Source organism: Hylobates moloch, unplaced genomic scaffold (assembly GCF_009828535.3).
Source record: "Hylobates moloch isolate HMO894 unplaced genomic scaffold, HMol_V3 SCAFFOLD_8, whole genome shotgun sequence".
Taxonomy (NCBI): domain Eukaryota; kingdom Metazoa; phylum Chordata; class Mammalia; order Primates; family Hylobatidae; genus Hylobates; species Hylobates moloch.
Genome location: NW_026652283.1, coordinates 21,035,832 through 21,057,209, shown reverse-complemented (window position 1 = coordinate 21,057,209; position 21,378 = coordinate 21,035,832). Strand labels below are relative to the sequence as shown.

Below are 21,378 nucleotides of genomic sequence, written 5' to 3'. Positions count from 1 at the left end.
ACCCACCTCAGCCTCCCAAAGTGCTGGGATTATAGGCGTGAGCCACTGTGCCCGGCAGAAGCTATTCTTTAAACAGAAGAAAAAATCTATAAATTCATCAGGTGTAATAAAATCAAATCCTTAACTCTAAATGACAGTGAAACCAGATGATAAAGTTTGTTGCTTATAAAGAATCTAGGAATAAAAGGCTCTCTTGACTTCAGTTTTTCATATAAAAAATTGAGATAATAGTATTCTCTCATATGGGAAAGGTTATAAAGCACAGGCTACAGGGCCTGGCACATAGAAGTACTTGACAGTAGTTGCTAGTTATCGTGGTGATGATAGGTACTTAACAATCTGCTATAGATTTCAGCAGTAGCACTTCTCATGAGAGAATTGTATGAAGACGGAGTTTTGGTTAAATAACAATGACATTTTTATTTATTATAGGTTAAATTTTGTGTTTTAGAGTGAATTGGTGTGCCGATTAGGTGAACTGGGGACATGTGAGGTGGAGAGTGGGTCGTGGCCTCAATGGGCAGCCATCACCCTGTGTGTTTCTTTCTGACCAGCTTCTGACCAGCTTCCCCTTGTTTCTTTATCCCAAACAAAGAACTTTGGGGAGAAGGGTATAGAACCCTGAATTGAGAAGTCATTTAGGTTCATTTATTCATACTTACGTAAAATCTTATATGAAAATGTTCTCTAATACATAATTTACCTATTTTATTTCTTTAGAAGGAAAAAGGAAGTACTGTCTTCCATTTAGCTTACAAAAATGTTATTTTCAATATCTCTTTTCTAGATATTTAAAAGATTTAAGTATAGACATTACATATAAAGTGATTTTTTATTCTGTGAGACCACCACATGCCTCAGATATTTTGAGGAAATATTAAAATGTAAGTGATCCTAACACTGAAAAAAAAATCTGAAAGACCTAACTACATTATTAATAATATAAGCCTACCCATATATTTCTCATTTAAAACTCACATTTACAAAGTTCAAATGGACTTGCTCAGTGATTACCAAACTTTTCCCAACTTCTTTCTTAATACTTATATTGTTGTGTCATTACCCCTGTGTGTGCTGTGCCTAACAATAAATCCATTCAAATATTTTTATGACTCAAAACTTCATTTACGTTCAAATTTCCTAATAATAAATATGAATTCATTATGAGGCAATCTTCTAGTTTGTACAGTTTTTATTAGATTTCCAGGAATAAAACTTGGAGGACAGAAAAAGAAGTTTAAATGGAAATAAGGATGCATTTTGACTAAACATATTATAATACATTTTATTATAAGTGACGTACTCTCCTTCCATCCTCTTCCTTATTTTCCCTCTACCTTTCTGCTGGGCCACACCTAACCACTTCCATAGACTAGTTTTTTTACTCTCTTCTTACATAGCGTAAATTTTTCTTTTTCTTGTTTAAAGATTACTTCTAAATTTGAACTAAATTTATTTCTAAATAAATTTTAGAAATTTTTTTTATACTCAACCTTCATGGGTTACTGAGGTGCACAGGACTGGTTGCTTTTGTGCAAAATGATTCCAGGTTGCTGTGCTTTGTGATCATGCTTTTGTGAGTTTATATTCTCCATGCTTGAAGCAGCCAGTGAATAATCGTTGCTGCTTTTAATGAGCCTCCTCCTAGTGGTATTCTCTATCTCTTTACCAGCTTTTATTTGTTGCATTTAATCTGAGGTGGTCTTGAAAATAAGATCATGATAAATTTTAGAATTGTTTGTTCTTAAGATAAAAATTTATAACTACTATAATATAGTATGAATATGATGTGTGGGAGTCTCCTGTGAATAAAGTATATGAGCTTTAGTGCTTGAGACCGTTAACAGTTCTTTTGACTGTTGAGAGCCCTGTTTTGCTTATTTTTCTCAATTATGCTCAATTATGTTCTAAGTAGCTGAGGCTACTGGTAAGTGATTCCAGTTAAGTGAGCTACATTAATCTTGCAGCCAGACAGGTCGAACATCAAGTTTTCCTTACTTGCATCCAATTTGTGTAATGTGAGGGGCCTCCATGTTTCCATAGGAGCTCCATTTTCTTATTGGGTGCTATTTCAATGAATTTCCTTTCTCGGCTTTTTCATTTCTCTTTTTTGTGTTTCTCTTTGTCTCTAAGTTGATGAATTTTATTCTTTAAGAGAGAAGGAGAGAATAAAGCTTGCAAGAACTTGTGGAATTTTATTGCCTTCCTATCCGTTATCTATGTACCTTTCACCTTTCCTTAATGTACCTTTATGCACTTGTATTTGTTCCTGCCACATCGGTGTTGATAAGAGTAACCTCACCAATGATTCTCTACCCACCTCAACTTGATATTTGCCACTATCTTCTTTTTCTTAACCCACACTGCTTATCCTCTCAGTTACCCTCCTTTGGTCCCACTTTGATTTAGATCCCTTGGCCCCAGGTTTTTAGAGTCTTTACCAGTGTCTTATACTGGGTGTTCATGTGAAGGGGGTGTCTAAACCACTGAGAAATAGATAATGGGGTAGAGGGATAAGGCAGTTCCCTCATCTCATTGAGAAGTTCCATCAGAGTTGGAGATTCAGAGGAAGGAAGAGTGTGTTTCAAATATCTTAAATTGAAAGAACGCTTTTTTTTTCCTCATTGAGAACTGATGAAATGGGTCTTTGGATTCTGTATAACATTGTATATATGGGGAAATGGATTTGAAACTCTAAACATTTAATAAAACTTTTAATTACAAAGCATGTGTAATGTATAATGGGTGACCTTTTATTTCAAGGGATGTAATACATTTGCTATGACAAGCTTTTTAATAAGCAAATTTTTTACACTTTACACACGATAAGTTGTATTTTTCCCCTATTCTTTCCACTAGGAATTTCCATTTTTTACCTTGACGGCATTTCCTCCTGGATTCCTTGTACACGTTGGGGGTGTAGTTAGTGCACGTTCTGTGAAGCTTTTGGATCGTATCCACAATCCTGGTATGTTCTTAAAAAGTTTCAATGTTTCCTTTATTTAAATTGTGGTTATTAAAGTTGATTTTTATGATTTTTTAAAGCCAAATCTATCTGAAAGGAGAAATGAAAAGAAAGTATAAACTAGCACTTTACTTTAATATATTTGTAGTCATCTCAATTATAAATAAACTAAGTGTATTTTAGTTACTTTTCTGTAAAAAACAAATCTTGATTTATTTTTGGTCACAATATCACTTTAAGGAAATCCTTAAATAACTTTTCTTTGACCCAGGGGAGATAATCATTTTTATAAATTGACCATTATGGCCATTAGTTTAAGATGTTAGTTCTTTTCATTAGCAGTAGCTTTTTATAGATTACTTATTTTCCTTGTTCTTAAAACAGGTATTTTAAAAAATGTAATTGTAAAGCTGGGCACAGTAGCATGTGCTTGTTGTCCCAGCTACGCAGGAGGCTGGGGCAAGGAGGATAGTTTGAGCCCAGGGCAACATAGCCAGACTTGGGCAACAACCTGGGCAACACAACAAGACCTGTGTAAACACTGTGGGTATCATAGGAACAGACAGGTAGCAGAGGGAACGAGACCAGTCCATGGGTCAAAGACCCTCTTCCTGAGCAGGCGACTGGAGCTGTCATTTCTTAGAGCTCATTGTGTAACTTGAACACACTGGGACTGTCTTTGACCACGGCCACCTGTCCCCTCCAGCCTGCCCAGGCAGCACTCAGGAGACACAGAACCCAGATCCCAGCACTGTGCTGGGATTCCACTCTGTCATTGGTGGAATCCAGCATGGGCAACAAAGTAATTGTGAGTGTTGTCTAGAGTAGTTAAGAATTGAAAAACAGATGAGCAAACTAACATCTGGTCCTCCAGTTTCTTTTATGTTTAAGCAAACAAGTAAGAATAGTAGCTTACATCTTTAAAACATAGGATCATAATTATAAAAACAAGTAGGCCTCAAAGTCTCACTGGATTCAGGCCCTTGGAACAGAAATCCTCTGGTGATTTTTCTACGTCTAAAATAAGCATGATGAATAGTGGGAACTTTCCATATGGAATGTGTTCTTGCATCTCTCATTGACTGGATGCTCAATCAACATACGTTAAACCTGAAGTTATATTAGTATTCTTATTTGGCATGTAGACGTATATATTTTTGAAAATTTTAAATTGTCACATCCAGTGACCTCTTTGTGAGGCTTATATTGACAGCTATAAAAAGAAGAGTGGCCGGACACAGTGGCTCACGCCTGTAAAATACTAAAAATACAAAAATTAGCTGAGCGTGGTGGCAGGCACCTGTAATCCCAGCTACTCGGGAAGCTGAGGCAGAGAATTGCTTGAACCCAGGAGGTGGAAGTTGCAGTGAGCCGAGATTGCGCCACTATACTCCAGCCTGGGCGACAAGAGCGAAACTCTGTCTCAAAAAAAAAAAAAGAAAGGTAAAATGCTTTGAAGTTATTGGACCAAAACATTGTAGATAATGACTATTTTTGAGGATACAGAGCATTGCTATTTTTTAAAATTTTTTAAAGTTTAATTTATGCCCTGTAGTTTGATGTCATTTGAGTTTATTTCAGAGAAGGCGACTAGAATTCTCTGGACCCTGAATGAGATTTCAGAAAAACAGTGCGAGTCAGGATTATTTAACTCTAAAACTGGGCAAATACATCTTCTAAGCACTGGTTTTCTCTTTTTTTCCCCTTCTTTAGTTTTTTTCCCTGTTTCTTATTTTTGTGGTCAATATAATATGTTTTCTCCATTGTAGTATTTGTGTACAGTACTTAAAGAAAAATTCAGACTGATACCAGTTTAATGTATTGGGATCTTGAAGACTATGCCAAATTCTACATCTTTGTGTTAAGGAACTTCAACTATTTGGAAAATGCAAGGAAATACTGAGTTAAGATACCTGACATCACCCTTGTGACCCGAGGCTAGTTACCTGTGTTTCTATGGACCACTGACTCAAATATTTTAATAGATGGCACCCACTGATCTGATAGTTCGAAACATGGTTTCAGGAATATATTTAATTACTAGATGTCTTCTGCTTACTGAAAAACATTTTGGGCTGGGCACGGAGACTCACGCCTGTAATCCCAACACTTTGGGAAGCCACTTTGAGGTGGGTGGATCACCTGAGGTCAGGAATTTTGAGACCAGCCTGACCAACAAGGTGAAACCCCGTCTCTACTAAAAATAAAAAAATTAGCTGGGCCTGGTGGCAGTCACCTGTATTCCCAGCTACTCGGGAGGCTGAGACAGGAGAATTGCTTGAAACCGAGAGGCGGAGGTTGTAGTGAGCTGAGATTGCGCCACTGCACTCCAGCCTGGGTGACAGAATGAGACTCCTTCTCAAAAAAAAAAAAAAAAAAGAAAAAGAAAAAAAGAAAAACATTTTGATTTTATTTTGTTGCTTCCATGTATTCTGAGTAAGTTATAGAGTCTGGGAGAACAGGTGAAGTTTAAGTAGAGAGTTGTATTTAAAATGTCACTACTTAAAAAAAAAAAATAAACTAACTGCATTTTGGGGTTTATTTTATGTGCCAGTTCATGCTAATTGTGCAAGAAATGTAAGAATCCAGGCCCAGGGAAGAAAAGAGTAATTCTTACTACAGAATGTGTTTTGTGTATTGTAACTACCAGCTCACCCATTCTCTGCCTTTCCTCCCAGTTTAGAGTATTTTTGCAGCTCACATTTAGAAATTCTCAGTTATTAATGGATTATTTCCCAAAAGGTCATGGACATATACAAATAAGTGCTTTCAATGGTGTATGAGTTACATTTTCATTTTGTTTTATTTTTAGTTAAATATGTGTAATTATTCTAATGGTTCTAATATTATTTTGATTTAAAGTATCACATTCTGACTGGGCACGGTCGCTTACACCTGTAATCCCAGCATTTTGGGAGGCCAAGGCAGGCAGATCGCTTGAGCTCAGGAGTTTGAGACTGGCCTGGGCAGCATGGTGAAACTCTCTGTCTACCAAAAATACAAAAATTAACGGGGCGTGGTGGTACATTGTCTGTGGCCCTAGCTATTTGGGAGGCTGAGGCAGGAGGATCACTTGAACCCTAGAGATGGAAGTTGCAGTAAGCCGAGATCATGCCACTGCACTCCAGCCTAGGTGACAGAGGGAGACTCCATCTCAAAAAATAAAATAAAATAAAATGTCACATTCTTCGGATTGTTTTATGTATTATTACGCACTAAAAAGGAACAATTTCTTGAGAACATTTACTAATCTCCAGGCGTCTTAAGTAATTATTTATGAAGAAATTTTAATATATTGAAGAAAAGCTGAATGTTGAAACAAAACAAAACTCTAGATTAATATCTACCGTAATGATGATGTTTTAATTTTGTGACACTGAGTTCCTCTGCTGAGAGAAACTTACGATGGATTGAAATGCATGTGCTAATGTTAAAAATGTTGTGTTTGCATTCTCAGATGAATTTTGCAGCTATTTTTTGACTAGTGAATATGGGAAATTTTTGTTTCATTCTCACTATAGAAGGGAAAAAATCTTATTTTAAAACCACTACCACCTGCTAACTATGGATTATTATTTTGGAGGCTTTTTTAAAGAACATCCTCCTTTGGTAAATATTGAGCAAACAGGTGACTACAACAAGGGAAAGAATGGGGTGGTTTTAAAAATCAAGGTAATTAAATAATTAGATTAGTTAATGTTAGATTACTATAGCATGCTCCTTTCCCCCTTTCTATTTCTACTTCTTATTAACTCTGCTGTCTATGTCTTTCCAGTTCCTGTCGAGTGGTGTTGTCAATTGCGTTCTTGTTTGTAGTGGTTTTGTTTTTTTCCTACTATTCTGCACCTTAAACTGATCTACTAATTTGCTGTTTTGAACTCAGCCTTTGTCGGAATTATGGGTAACACAAGATCTTACAAACTGCTAGACTGGAATAGTTTCAATTCAGGTATTTTAATGGTCATTCAGTACTACATATGCTGACAAAAATTATGGCAGCTCAGTGAAGTTTTTAGAAATGTTCTAGATGAAGTAGGTTTAAGGTCAATTCAGTTATACATATATATTCTGTGCTACGTATGTAATAACTCTTGTAATTTCAATGGAAATGCAAATATAAAAATGTGTTAACTAAAATGAATTAATGAAAGCCATAGAAATACCGTAAATTATCCATGACTTTTCTTAGGTGATTAACTTCAGAATGATCATTTAAAATTATATTTATTACATTTTGGATGGTTTTCTATATCAGGTAAATGATGTAGGCATTAGCTTTAAGATTAAGCAAATATTTGTTAAATATAAGTAATGTTTCATAAATCTAAAAATAAAGTATATTTAAATGCACATTTAGATTTGAATAGAATATATTTAGTGTTCTATAGGCTACTGTAAAAGTGTAACTGTTAGCATTTTTATTTATAATTCTAGAAGTGTTCCAAAATTAGATAACTAAGAATAGACTTTTTGGGGATTAACAGCTTTCTTAAACTTTCCTCCTTCCCTTTCCACATGTGAATATAATTTTTAAAAAGTAATTTTACATATGAATATAGTTTGTAGCTTTTAAATAAACCAGACTAAGATAGCGAGCTTTACAGCTGATGATGTGTTTTAGAGTCAAAAGTAATTAATTTTTCTTTTTGTTAAAAACATTAATAATGTACATTTCTAATTGTTTATATTGTATTTTTTAGAATGAAATAATACAACCATTTTGATTCAGTGTCAGAAGCTGGTATGTTGCCTAAAGAAATTTTTCAGTTATTTGTCTCAGAAAGTATATCTTACAGCAAAGCAAAGGCGCCACGGGGCTCAGAATTTTAGATAATATCTCATAATCTTTTCAATATCGTAAACTTTTTTTTGTTCTTAGGAGTTCAAGATATAAGTTTTGGTGTAAGTAATGCATGTTTGACTATGAAGTAAATCATATTCATCATGTAGGTTTATTTAAATTCAGTCTGGTAAACCATATGATAAGTCCAACACTTACAGATGTAGATTGATATCAATCGGTAAATCCATAGGGAAATTTCCTATCCAAGTTTTTACCAGCCTGCTGTCATTGATTAGAATTAAAATGATCATTTGTTAGTGTAATATTTTATAATTGGTTTTTAGTGAGAAATTGAAAAATACTTTGCTAGGTCGATTTCTTAAGAAATTTTAAAACATAGGCAGATTAGTGTAGTGGAAAGATATACAGAAAAAGGACATTGAGAGCATATTGACATTAATAATATAAGGAACTGAAATCTTGTCAGGGCAAAGATGTTTAGGGTGAGATGTGTGTTGGTCAAATGATAGAACAATCTTGGAAATGGAGATGGCAATAATTAAATCTTATAGACATAGTAAGGACATTGTCCCACGTAAGCAGAATTACGGTTTGGCAAAGAAAAACATGGTTGAGGAAGCAGTATATCTTGCCATCATTTAAAATAATGTCAGGTAGGAAGTGTATGAAGAAAAAAGGTAGATATAAGTTATAGAATGTTAAAAGAACATAAATGATGACACCTCATAGTATGCTTTTGATTAATTAGAATCTTTCTGGTAAGACTTAGTATATCTTCAGAAACAACTGATTTTCATACTTGTTTAGGAAAAATAACTTGATATTTCTGAAGAAAAATTTGATATAGGTAAATATATGCAAATCATTTATGTATTCTCTGTAGATTGAGAATATTTAGCCATTGCCCTCCTATGTAGAAAATCAAGAACTAACCATGTTAGGAAAAGAATTGTTGATACCATTTTTATTAGGGCTAGAATTGCTCATTCACACTGTATTTCCTGGCTGCTTTGTACCATGTATTATATGAAGCATCATCATTTTAATAACAGACTTCCAAAAGAAAAGAAAAATATATACCACCATATTAAATATACTTATTAATTATTAGACATTCTTATTTCAGAAACATTAAAATATGGAAAGATATAGGAAAATGTTATTATACAGTAATGTATAAAATATGACAGATCATGCAAGCTTATATCAGAATTTATTTTGTCCCACGCAATTTGCTAGGTGCTAGGGTGGAAAGATTGCCAGTCCCCCTGCCTTCATGAAGCTCATATTCTTGGGGGATAGACAGACATTAAATAATTTACTGTGTGGTATGGTGTGATACAAGATAAAGAGTTAAAGAAGAAGGCTTGATTAACTCTGTATGAGAGAAACTTATATAAGTGGTAATTCTTGAGTTCAGATTTGAAGGATAGATGGGAGAATCACATAGATTTGTATTTCAGTGTTTTTGGACCCATGTTTATACATACTTTGAGTGTGGTTCTGAAACTTCTAGCATTTACAAAACAATGTCCTAGCCAGTACTCATTTGATGATGTTTACATAGTTACTTCATGCTTACTAGGTTGCTTGCCACAGAGTACAAAATATCTTGGTTAGTTTACCTTTTTTTTTTCTGTCTCCTTTTCTCCTGCTTTACCGCCTTAGTTTGTGTTAACTACAGCGTTATAATTTTTTTTTTTTTTGGAGATGGAATCTTGCTCTGTCGCCCAGGCTGGAGTTCAGTGGCATGATCTCAGCTCACTGCAACCTCCGCCTCCCAAGTTCAAGTGATTTTCATGCCTCAGCCTCCCAAGTAGCTGGGATTACAGGCATGTGCCATCATGCCTGGCTAATTAGTTTTTGGTAGAGATGGGGTCTCACCATGTTGGCCAGGCTGATCTCGAACTTCTGACCTCAAGTGATCCATCTGCCTCAGCCTCCCAAAGTGCGGGGATTACAGGCGTGAGCCACCACACCCAGCCCTAGAAATGTTTTTGTTTTTAAAATGTTTTATTTTTAAAATGTTACCTTTACTTATCATGCTGCTTATGTTTCTGGCTTGGTAACAGACTTTGAGAAAGGCCAGACAGGTGAGTGTTGCTGCTAGGAAGCAGAATGCAGCATTTACAAATCTTATATGTGACATTCTAGGATTGGAAGTGCATAAGAATAAGGGTAGCCCATGCTCACATTTGCATTAGATCATTGACTACAGGGTGGAGAATGGGCTTAAAGGCAATAAGACTAGAGACAGGGAGACCAGTTAGCAGACTGTGTGGTAACCTTGGCTACATAGGTAACCTAGGTTTTGGTAGTGACAGCAGAGCTACACTGATCAAGAACTTATTACATGCTACGTACTCTTTTAAGTGCTTTATAATAGTAGGCCATTTAATCCTCAAAACAGATCTCTGAGGTCGACTCTAATCCTGTTTTGTAGGTGAGCAAAGTGAAACAGTAGTTTTCCAAAGGTGAATAGTTAGAAAGTGGCTAAGCCCCAATTTGTACCTGAGTACTCTGGCTTCAGAACCTAAACTCGTAACTATAAATTAACGAGATATTTTGAGTATAATAACAGCAGGACCTAGTAACTAGTGAAATGTGGCAAATGAAGCAGGCTCTTGTCTGCTTTCAAGACAATAGAAAGAAAGGGGAATTATCCCACATACCTACAGTTCTAAAATTATACTTAGCAATTGAGCTCTACCCTCTGGAAACTCAAGTTTATTTGAGTGTTGAGATGGGAAAATATTTAAAGAGCAAGTTTTAATAGTCCTAACTCATTTTTCAAATGAATATGATCTTTTATTTTTTTTTCTCTTGAGTTACCACTAGAAGTATTTCTGAGTAGCTCACATACATAATTTTTAAATCAGTGATGATCTTGATAGTCGCGGATAATTTGCTATTTTTTCCTCTGTAGAGATTGCATGTCAGCTTAGATTTTTTTTCAGGAAGTGGCAAGAAGAAGTAAAGTAGTTATATAGCATGGTATCAAAATGTAATTATTTATTAGTGGGAGATAGTTTCCGGACGTAGACAAAATTTGTGAGTTGATATTTTAAGTCCTGAGTTAGTAAAACAAGTTGTTTAACACTGGATAGCCTTTTGTTTGTTTTTGAGAATATTTTTAAAAGGGTTTTTAAACAAATTTTATTTTAGATAGATTATAGATCTTAGGACATATTATACTTAAGTTTTTCTCAATCATAAACTTTTACTAGTGATAAGGCAAGCTTTGGATTAATGGTTCAAAATTAGAAAATATTAGTCTTTTTTGTTAGCCATCAGAATTATAGTTGTTTAGAAAATTCATTTAGTTTAGGAGCAAAAGTGAGTAGTTATGTCCTATAAAAATAAGTATAATTACTTTACAAAATATATAATGGTAACAAAATGTGGGTCAGCTGATTATATAGGGATATATTTATAGAATGTACAGCTCAGTCTGCTCATCTGAATGAATTTTTTTGTTTTTTTAGTTTAAGTTTCAATTCAGTTAAGTTTTTATTCAGTAGATGTTTGTGAAGTGCCTACCATGTGTTGCACACTGTGTTGGGTACTGGGAACATAATTGTTAAGCCAGGCAGACATCCTGTACACACCCAGTCTAGAGTAATTCTTACACTATTTTGGTGTGTGCATATGTGTGTATTAGTTAAATGCAGATAGGTGGCAGGCTTTCTTGGAACTTTAATTTTACTGATAGTCTCAGCAATTATCATTTTCTCTGAGAGATACTTATGAGCAGATGTGCAAACTATACCTAAAGTACTTATACAGCTTTTGGTTTTCAGTATTTTAATAAGGTTTTCAGGAAGTAGATAAATAAGAGTTCAAGATGCAAGATAGCATAAACACAGCATGTGTGATATGTGAGCTTTTCTATATTACCAGTAATTTTAGAGTAATGAAAATCCAGTTACATTTGTGTGTGTGTGTATGTGTGTGCATGCATGTGTGTAGTGAAATTTCACAATTATGGAGTAGATTACACATTGGACTTTCTAAATTTACAGATAGTAAAGAATCCAGTTTGGTCCAACATGGATTATATCTTAGTTTCATCCTAACATCCCAAATGACTAGGTCTTGACGTTTGCTCTGTATTTGCATATGACTTCATCTGTAATGAGAATCTTGAGAATCTTCTTCCTAGTCTACTTATCCCCACCCAGTTTGAGGTTATATACTCCTTTGAACCTGAACTCTCTAATTTCTTTTTCATTAGGGGGAATTTATCTTCTTCAAGAGGTTAGCAGTTGGAATGTTACTTTCAGGTATTTGGGAATATAGCTTTTTATACTGTCCGTTAACATGATAGATTATCATTGTATTAACCTTTATTTGATCCAACCTAACATTTTATCTCCTTTTGTTGATTTATAAATTAGATTGAATAAGTGTCCATTTTTAAAATAATTTTTATTGATACATAATATTTGTTTATATTTATGGGGTACATGTTTTATTTTGTTACATGCATAGAATAAGTAATGATCAAATCAGGGTATTTGGGGTGTCCATCACCTTGAGTATTTATCATTTCTAAGTGTTGGGAACATTTCAGGTTCTCTCTTGTAGCTGTTTTGAAACATACAGTACAGTGTTGGTAACTATAGTCACTCTGCTTTAAAATATTAGAATAATTTCTTTTTTCTTTTAACCATATTACAAGAATCTGCAAGGCAGAGTTATTCTCTCCCAGAGCTATATAAAAATGAACTGAACTTAACATTTCAGGTAGTCGGTGTTTCTTAGTTGCCAAGTGTATGATAGCCTAAAATCTCAAAGAGGTTGAGTTTAATAAGAGCATATTATGTTGAGTTGTTCACATTGTTATTTTCTGAGATATAAACTGCCATTTTAGTATTTTAGGAGTTTCACCTGAACTTCAGAAACAAAATGTTAAAAAGATGGCAAGATATTGAGCTGTGGCCGTGCTCTAGGAATGTAACGTAGTAAAAATTAATGAATTCTGATGTAACGTAAGTGTGCTGACATTAACCCTAAAAGAGACATCAGTGAGGATTGATTTAGAGCTCAGTTCATGCCTGCAATTAAAAGGATATATTAAAAGATTTGCGATATTATCTACAAAGAGTTTTGACCCATAGAAGAAGAACATAAAATAGTATAAAATATAACTTGTATATGAAACTTATATATAAAATATATAATTTGTATATAAAATACATTAAATATATTAATTTGTATATAATTAAATTTTAAATTTTCCTAAAATAATAACTTTTATAATGATACATAATTCTATAGATTATCAGAAGAAACATGGTGTTTAAGGTGAAGAGGTTTAACATCTTTGAAATATTTATTAAATGTTTATTAAATGACCTCACATCTCAGCTGTATATCCTTCAGATAACTAAATTGTATCATTTCACGTGTGGCATATATAGTTGCCACAAAATTTTAAGCCAGACTCTGTTTGCTTTTACGTTAGTATAGTATCCTCAATTTTATACTTTTTAGGATGAATAAAATAATTCCAATTCATTAGTATGTTTCTTATAGGAAAACACAATACATTCCTATAAGACTGTAGTTACCAGTTTTTAAACCTTAAACATTCTATTATAGAGATTAAATACTGTGATCTCTCTGAATTTTTATTGGTAATAGGATAGGCTGAATCATTATTACTGCTTGAAGATTCTCTAGCTCATGTCTGGCATGAGTATAAAATAAGCTTTGAAGATAAATTTAACTTTTCTTTACTGTTAAACAAATTAATCTTAGTTTTGTTTTAATTAAATGCCCCCTAAATTTAGTAGCCAAAAATTTTTCCTTTAGTCTTTTGCTTACAGTTGTAGATAATTGTTAATATAATTACCAGTTTGTGATTAAGTGCTCCCTACTGTATGCTTGCCTTGCTTTCACCTAGAATCTAGGGCCATTACTTTCTTGTAACCATTTCAGTGAGCTGCCATAGTTTTCAGTCTGTACTGTCACCTGATCCAAGCATGCGCCAAAATATCCACTGTTTCTGGCTCCTGTATGCTGAATCTGCTTTGCAAACCCTTCGTTCTTTGAGCTTTTGCTTTAGCCGAAAACCAAATTTAAGAAGTTTTCTGGAGTGTAGACATATGCCATTTGCTTCCTTAGCTCCCATGTTATGTAACTCTTTAGCTTTGTATTAAACTTGTAAATACTTATTAAATACAATAATGGCATCTCCATGTGCAATTGTGTGGCTCATGTGTTAAAATAAAGGCTGCTTGTGAATTTGTCAGAAGAATATGAATGCTCCACTTGCGCTGCATTCAGCTTTTTTTTTTTGTTCGTTTGTTTTTTGAATCAGCCACTTATTCTTTCATAGTGTTTGGTTTAATTATTTGATTATTTTATGTGTTACACTAAGGTAAGTTTAATGTAAATGAACTTTGTATTCTATGTGGTATCTCATAGGAATTGTTATAACATACTTTCCCATTTAGACATGATGGCATTTTAAAAATAAATATATGTAGAACTTAAGTAGCTTCTTCCATTTTTTATTAATTTTTAAAACACTGTTTATGGATTACTTTCTGTAAAATTCATTTTTAAAACAGTAAAGCTACCATGTATTACTTGTGGTACAGATGTAGGCAAACCCAATGTGAGAAAAATCTTATAAAAACATAGTACATAATTATTTGCTTTAGAAAATAATATTTTAAACTTCTAGAATGGTTTAAAAAGTAAACAGTAGGTTTTATTAGTGAGTTTAAGAAAAGTTAGAATTTTATTTCATGCAATTTTTTGGGAAAATAGGTATTTTCTAAACTGAGATACATTTCTATAGTTATTTGTGACAATTATTTTCTCAGAATCATAGTAATTTAATAGATTAGAGCAACCACTTGAATAATAGTTCATCTTATGATAGAAAAATTCTCTTTTAGGAAAGGATGATGTTAAATGGACGTTTAGATTGGTCTGTAAGTGTGTATGTCTTAGAAGAAAAAGAGAGTGGATTTGGAAGTGTATTTTTGCTGTTATTATATACATTTCATTTGGGAATATGAAGAAATTCTTTAACACGAGTAGTATTTGTGTAAAATAGGTTCACTTAATTTTTCACACATTTCTTAATTTATAACATTGATTGCTAATACCATATTGTAGTCTTTTCTATTTCTCCTCCTTATTTTATCTTGTACTTTGATGTTTTTCTCAGTTTCCTGAATTCTGCATTTCTTTCTTCTGAAAGAAAGTTTTAAGGTAGCTTTGTCTTGGAACCAAAACTTTAATTCAAGAACTGGCTGGCATCATTTGTAGTTCTGGCTTTTATCTCCTTATTTCTCCCTTTTGCTGATCCTCCTCCCTGTGGAGGAAACAAAAATTTCATCATAGGAATGTGAGCTATAACACGCCTCTTAACCTTTCTTTACTTTGCTGTCTTCACTATTTTACTAGTGAGTATAATTCTACTTATTCTACTAATTTTGAAAAACATATTTTGAAAATTGGATATATACTGCAATTCAAAAATAGAAACTTTGGATTTTTTGGTTTTTAGATTTAATAGTGTCTTTTATATGGAAAAATTACAATGAGACCTTAGGATTCTATCTAGAGTTGATTTTTTTTTTTCTATCTCAAGTTATTCCCAAATGAGAATTGGCCACAAAAAGAAATAAATTATAATATGCTAATTATAGACTTTCTGTTTTTGACACATTGTACATAAAAAGTTACTATAATTTGCAGCTGCTGTCACCAGTAGTTTGCAGCTAAATGCAAGTGATTAGGAAATATGTATGACAGATGCTCCATTTATAGTGCTCCATTACAAGCAATATTGGACTTCTCTGGTAATAAAATACAATTATGTGATTCTAAATGATTTTAAAAAATTACAGACCAATATATGGAGTGTTATATCTGAAATTTTTCCTTATATACATTACCAAATTATTTGTGCTAATTTTTTAAGTGTGTTTGCTTTCTTTCTTTTTTTTTTTTTTAATTAGTCTCTAATTTCTTACATTTTGCCTAAAGACCCACATCTCTGTAGAAGGATGGCTTACAGATGGCCTTCTCTCTTTTAATATTGACAAATCTTTGCCTTGGAAAGAATCCATAATATAGTGAGTTATAAAACATAGGTACCAAGAAATGAAATCAGAATTAAAGTTAAATTTATGGATATAACACATAAGGTGTTCACTCAGTGAGGTGAGATATAAAATATTCTCTTAGTCTAATTCAAAAATTCTAATCATAGCTAAGATTAGAATTTGGAAACTCTGGGTCTACATTTAAAATTATATCTAATCATATATTCCTATAGCTATCTCTTAAAGTAATAAAGCAAATACAGATAGGTGGTTTGTTTTCCAGCAATCAAGTTTAAAAGGTTAAATCTAATGCCTTTTGAGAAGTAGCATTTTAAAGATGGGAAGTTTAAAAATCCATTATAGAATAAAACTTCTTTACTTCCCATAGTATGTTTATTTTAAACATTTCATGTTCATATATATAATGTGCTATTGAGTAATAAACTGATTTAAAATTTATTTTTCAGATGAACCAGAAACTCGAGATGCATGGTGGGCAGAAATCAGACAAGAAATAAAATCACATGCTAAAGCATTAGGCTGTCATGCTGTAGTGGGCTACAGTGAATCAACTAGCATCTGGTAAATGATAATAACAACTTGATTTTCTAGACACTAATTTAGACTGCCATCTGAAAGGGGAAAAGCTTTACGCAAATAGAAGAAAAGAGAATAGCGAAGTGTTCAGGAGCATGGGCCTTGGAGTACATTAGATTAAGGTTTATATGCCGTCTTTGCCAGTTAATGACTGTGTAACTTTGAGAAAGTTATTTAACTCTTCTGAGCCTCAATTTGTACATTAAAATGGAGATAATACCATAGATCAATTAATCATTTACATCAGTGATTAAATGAGAATATAATACTGGCACACAGCAAATATTAACTCTAGGCTTCCTTTACTATAGTATGTAACTGTATTAACTTCTTCCACTGGAACCTTTGGAACCCTTGATCTGCTGTAAACGAATTGCCGTGTGTCTTTAAAGTTTGTCCATAAACTCATTCTGCCTCTTTTTACCCACTGTAATGTAACTTTTCTTGCTAACAAATGATTCTTCCTAATACTGACAAATTAGGAAGGGGCTTTCTTACTCTTGGTTCTCAATTCCTTTTTCTCCTTCCCTTCATTTGAACAATCTCCTCCTTTAAAGTACATGCCACTCTACTGTTGCATTATCTACTTCCAAAGCATTCGTCTGCCTTTCTTAGTTCTCTGCTCTTTTGTCCAGTTACATATGATTATGTTCATTCTAGCAGCTGGCATTATAGTTTCTTATTCTCAAGTCCTCTGACCCCACTTAACTTTCAACCATGTTTTGGACCTCAGTATCACTTGAAACTGTCCCGCCTTAAAATTTTGAAACGATAAAATTTTACTCTCAGATCACAACTTAACGTTTTTCTACCAATATCATTTGCTCTTTTATATCCAGTTTGTTTTGACCCTTACCTTAACCAGTTGTTTTCTCAGCTCATTACTTAGTTTCTGGCTTTTCTTGTTCTTTTGCCATCCTCGAACCCTACTTTCAGCCCCTTCAAAAGTTTACAATTGATATCATCTAGAAACTGTTTAACCTTCTGCTATCTTATTTTTCTACCGTCTATTCTTAGATAAGTCTTACTGTTAGATCCTCTGCTCTTGTGGTGATCCTTATTGTTAGGGAAAAATAATTAAACTGTAGTAAATGTGGGCATTACAGAGCCATATTATTTAATCTTCTGTGGGCTTTTCTTTTCCTTTGCAGGTGATGTGTTATACTCCTGGACTGTTTATTCCCATAGTAGCTGTTCTACTCTTGTTAACTACTAACTTTGTCAAGCTTACCTTGCCTTATTCCCTGGTTGTCTTGCCACATTGATGGATTTAATGTCATAAACTTTGAGGCCTTAGAGAAATGTTTTTTTACGTTGTTGTTGTTTTTTTTTCTTGAGATAGAGTTTCACTCTTTCACTCAGGCTGGAGTGCAATGGTGTGATTTTGGCTCACTGCAACCTCCGCCTCCTGGGTTCAAGTGATTCTCCCACCTTAGCCTCCTTAGTAGCTGGGATTACAGGTGCCCGCCTTCCTGTCTGGCTAATTGTCTTATTTTTAGTAGAGATGGGGTTTCGCCATGTTGGTCAGGCTGGTCTCGAACTCCTGACCTTGTGATCTGCCCGCCTCGGCCTCCCAAAATGCTGGGATTACAGGCGTAAGCCACCACACCCAGCCAGAGATACGGTTTTAGAAGACATAGTTCTTGGTATCACATTTACATTCTACTGGATAATTATGATGTAAAATAAATTTTAAGATTGAGATATAGGATGCTTTGGGATCCTAGAGGGCTGAAAGCTCAAAGTAGAATCGGAAGAAAATGTCAATGAAGTAACTGATGCTTGAGTTGGATTTTGGGGGATGAATATGAATTACATAAATAAAAAGAAGAGGCATAAGAGGAGGTTTCAAAGCTTACAAGATGCATTCAACGCTTAAAAGAGTAGCAAAAAAAAGGCCACAGGGTGTAGACTCAGGACGGCTGATGATAGGTCACAGATGGAGGAGTCTGCAAATGAATTCAGTTAATTTACCTAGAAGTTTGAGTTCATCTGACAGATGTCTTCTGACAGAGGTCCTTTCTAGATCTCAAAAACATCCATGTATTTAAATTTTTACTAATCTTTTCTGTTCCAGCCTATGCTACTTTCTGTTACTAGATTAAACTCTCTGAAATGCACTTCTGCTCTTACAACTTCTGATTTGAAGACATCAGTGGTTTCATGTTATTCCTTCTGACATCCTTAATTCCTACCTACACTTTAAGCCTGGTCTCCCTTTATTTTATTTACAGTTGAAGTGACTGTTCCTTCCTTGTTCTCTTTGGCTTCTGTTTTATTTTATTTCTGGGTTTTATTTATACCTGGTTTTCAGCAGTTCATCCCTAGGTTGCTACTTTTCTCATTTGTTTAGGTGATCTCATTCAATAATTATGTTGATTGTTTAATTTTTTAGCTTTCAAATTGGGTGACATATAATTTAAAAATTATTTTGAATATCAGTTTTCTGTTATATGATGATGTAGTTTAAACTTCATTTAGTATATTTTGTATATTGTTTCAGAAACCTTTAAAATGATTTAAATTTAGATTAAGCTATATAAATCACCTATATAGTTGTGCTTTTAGAATAATTTTAATAAAACTTCATATACATTTAAAGAGTACTTTAATATAATTTCAATGATTAATGCTAGATTCAGCAATACAATTTATTGCTACTTATATTTTGAAACATTCATTCTTTCAGCCTTGCAATATTTTAAATGAAGTTATTGTCTTTAATATTAATACTTTTATCTTTTTTCAATATTTAATTTATGAAGAATTCTTGCCCTCCATTCAAATAAAGTTACTTCTGTTTTCTAGACTAGGTTTAGGAGGTAAACCTCATAAATATTATTTAATATTTAGTAGAGTCTAACTTGAACTTAAATTGTCACTGTTATAATTATTTTGATATTTAGCATTTTCCAAAGTTACACTGTCTGAAAAATGTTAACTTGTTTGTGTTTTTTCCTTTATAGTGAAGAGGTCTGCATTTTATCTGCATCTGGCACAGCGGCTGTACTGAATCCTAGATTTCTGCAGGATGGCACCGTGGAAGGCTGTTTGGAACAAAGGTTGTCATGGCAGCCTGGCTTATTTTCTATAAGGGCAGAAAAGGGAGAGGTCGACTTTTTTTCTCAGAGTTGGGGTAATTCTTCTCCGTAGGGTGGCTTACAGTGGTACAGTGTAGAAATCAGGACCAAGCACTTCACTAATTTTTAACTAACCATAGTAACAGAGGAGTATTGGATTCTGCACTATATGGCACACATTATTGTTTAGTGTCTTGATAAGTGACATGTATTATTACCAGTTGAAGAATTTCAAGTGTCCATTTTTTTTTTGCTTTGTCATGATATAGAAATAATCTTTGGATTTTTCTCTTCCTTTCATTTCCCTGTGTCTCACCTCCAAAAACAGAAAGAGGTTATGAAACAATTTTTATAAAAACAATTCTTACTTTACAAAATAGTAAAAGTACTGCATTTTATCAAGATTATCTGTAGATATAATATATATGGTCCTTCCGTGTCCATAGGGAATTGATTCCAGGACCCCTTGCAGATACCAAAACCTGTAGATGCTCAAGTCCCTTATATAAAATGGTATAGTATTTGCATGTAACCTATGCACATTCTCCCCTATACTTTAAATAATCTCTACATTATTTATAATACCTGATATAATACCTGTTCGTCATTTCATTTTCATGGATTCAGTGTAATGCTGAGCACGTGGCAAATTCAAGTTTTGCTTTTTGGAATTTTGTGGGATTTCTGATTGTTTTCCTATATTCAACCTGTGATTGGTTGAATCCGTATATGCCAAACCCATGGATATGGAAGGGTGACTGTATATTTAAATATATATATACACATATATATAAACTATTAGTTTGGTACTGGAGTCTACCTGGATAATACAGATTTTAATTACCCCTTATGCCACAGTGTGCCTATTTACTTCCCCCCTCCCCAGTATTAATATGTTAAGTATATATTAAGAAAGGAAGCAAAGGCCAAGTGCGGTGGCTCACGCCTGTAATCCTAGCACTTTGTGAGGCTGAGGTGGGTGGACCACTTGAGGTCAGGAGTTTGAGACCAGCCTGGCCAACATGGTGAAACCCCATCTCCACTAAAAATACAAAAATTAGCCTGGTGTGATGGTGGGCGCCTGTAATCCCAGCTACTCAGGAGGCTGAGGCAGGAGAATTGATTGCTTGAGCCTGGGAGGTGGAGGTTGCAGTGAGCCAAGATGGCACCACTGTTCTCTAACCTGGGCAACAGAGTGAGACTCTATCTTAAAAAAAAAAAAAAAAAAAAAAAAAAGTAGTAAAAAAATTCTGTATCTTGTCAAGTTTAGTATAAACTTGCAAGCATTTATAACTAAGATATTCTAGTTCTGGTATTCACTAGAGGGACTTGGTCAGTTTCTCTTGTCAGTATTAAAATGGATATTGACTATTATAAATTCCAGAGCCTTAAAGGTCATTGTAAATAGGAAAGTGAAGGTGGGGCATTTTGAAGCACACTAAATAATTAGAATATTCTATTGAGAAAGCTCTCTTTGTCAGTGAGTTGTACCAGTGATACAATATAGTTCTTACACGTCTGTAGATTTCATTCTTAAGTTGATAGGAAGCCTAATTTAATAAATGACCTTTTTCATGTAGCTTGGTTTTTTTCTGTATTGTGGCTTGGATGAATACAGTACATTCCCTTATATAGTAGTTCAATGCAATAGGTGCCACCCCTAGCTGTTAAAAAAAAAAAAAAAAGAAAAAACAAGGAAAATGTCTTTTCTTTCTGCTGTAAAATTATTATTGCTTATTAGAAAAAATTTGGAGAGTTCCTATATCAAATGATGCTAGATTGCCATCCTTTTCAAATTCTTATATGCTTTGTAAGATTTCCTATGTCTTGCCTTGAAGTCAGCTGTTATTTTTCATGCTAATT

At 33.7% G+C, this 21,378-nt stretch overlaps 1 protein-coding gene across 27 annotated transcripts in view; it reads left to right on the top strand.

Moving 5' to 3' along the window:
• The window catches only part of C2CD5 (C2 calcium dependent domain containing 5), a 96,659-nt gene that overhangs the window by 35,060 nt on the left and 40,221 nt on the right, over positions 1-21,378 (top strand). For 15 of the 27 annotated variants that reach the window (XM_032159816.2, XM_058443493.1, XM_032159812.2 and 12 more), the window contains 3 exons: positions 2,860-2,968; positions 16,306-16,420; positions 19,402-19,497. In XM_032159816.2, coding sequence (XP_032015707.1) covers positions 2,860-2,968; positions 16,306-16,420; positions 19,402-19,497 — 320 coding nt within the window. Of the gene's footprint in view, positions 1-2,859; positions 2,969-6,848; positions 6,915-16,305; positions 16,421-19,401; positions 19,498-21,378 lie in introns of all 27 variants that reach the window. The other 12 variants (XM_058443497.1, XM_032159810.2, XM_058443485.1 and 9 more) reach the window with 1 other exon arrangement.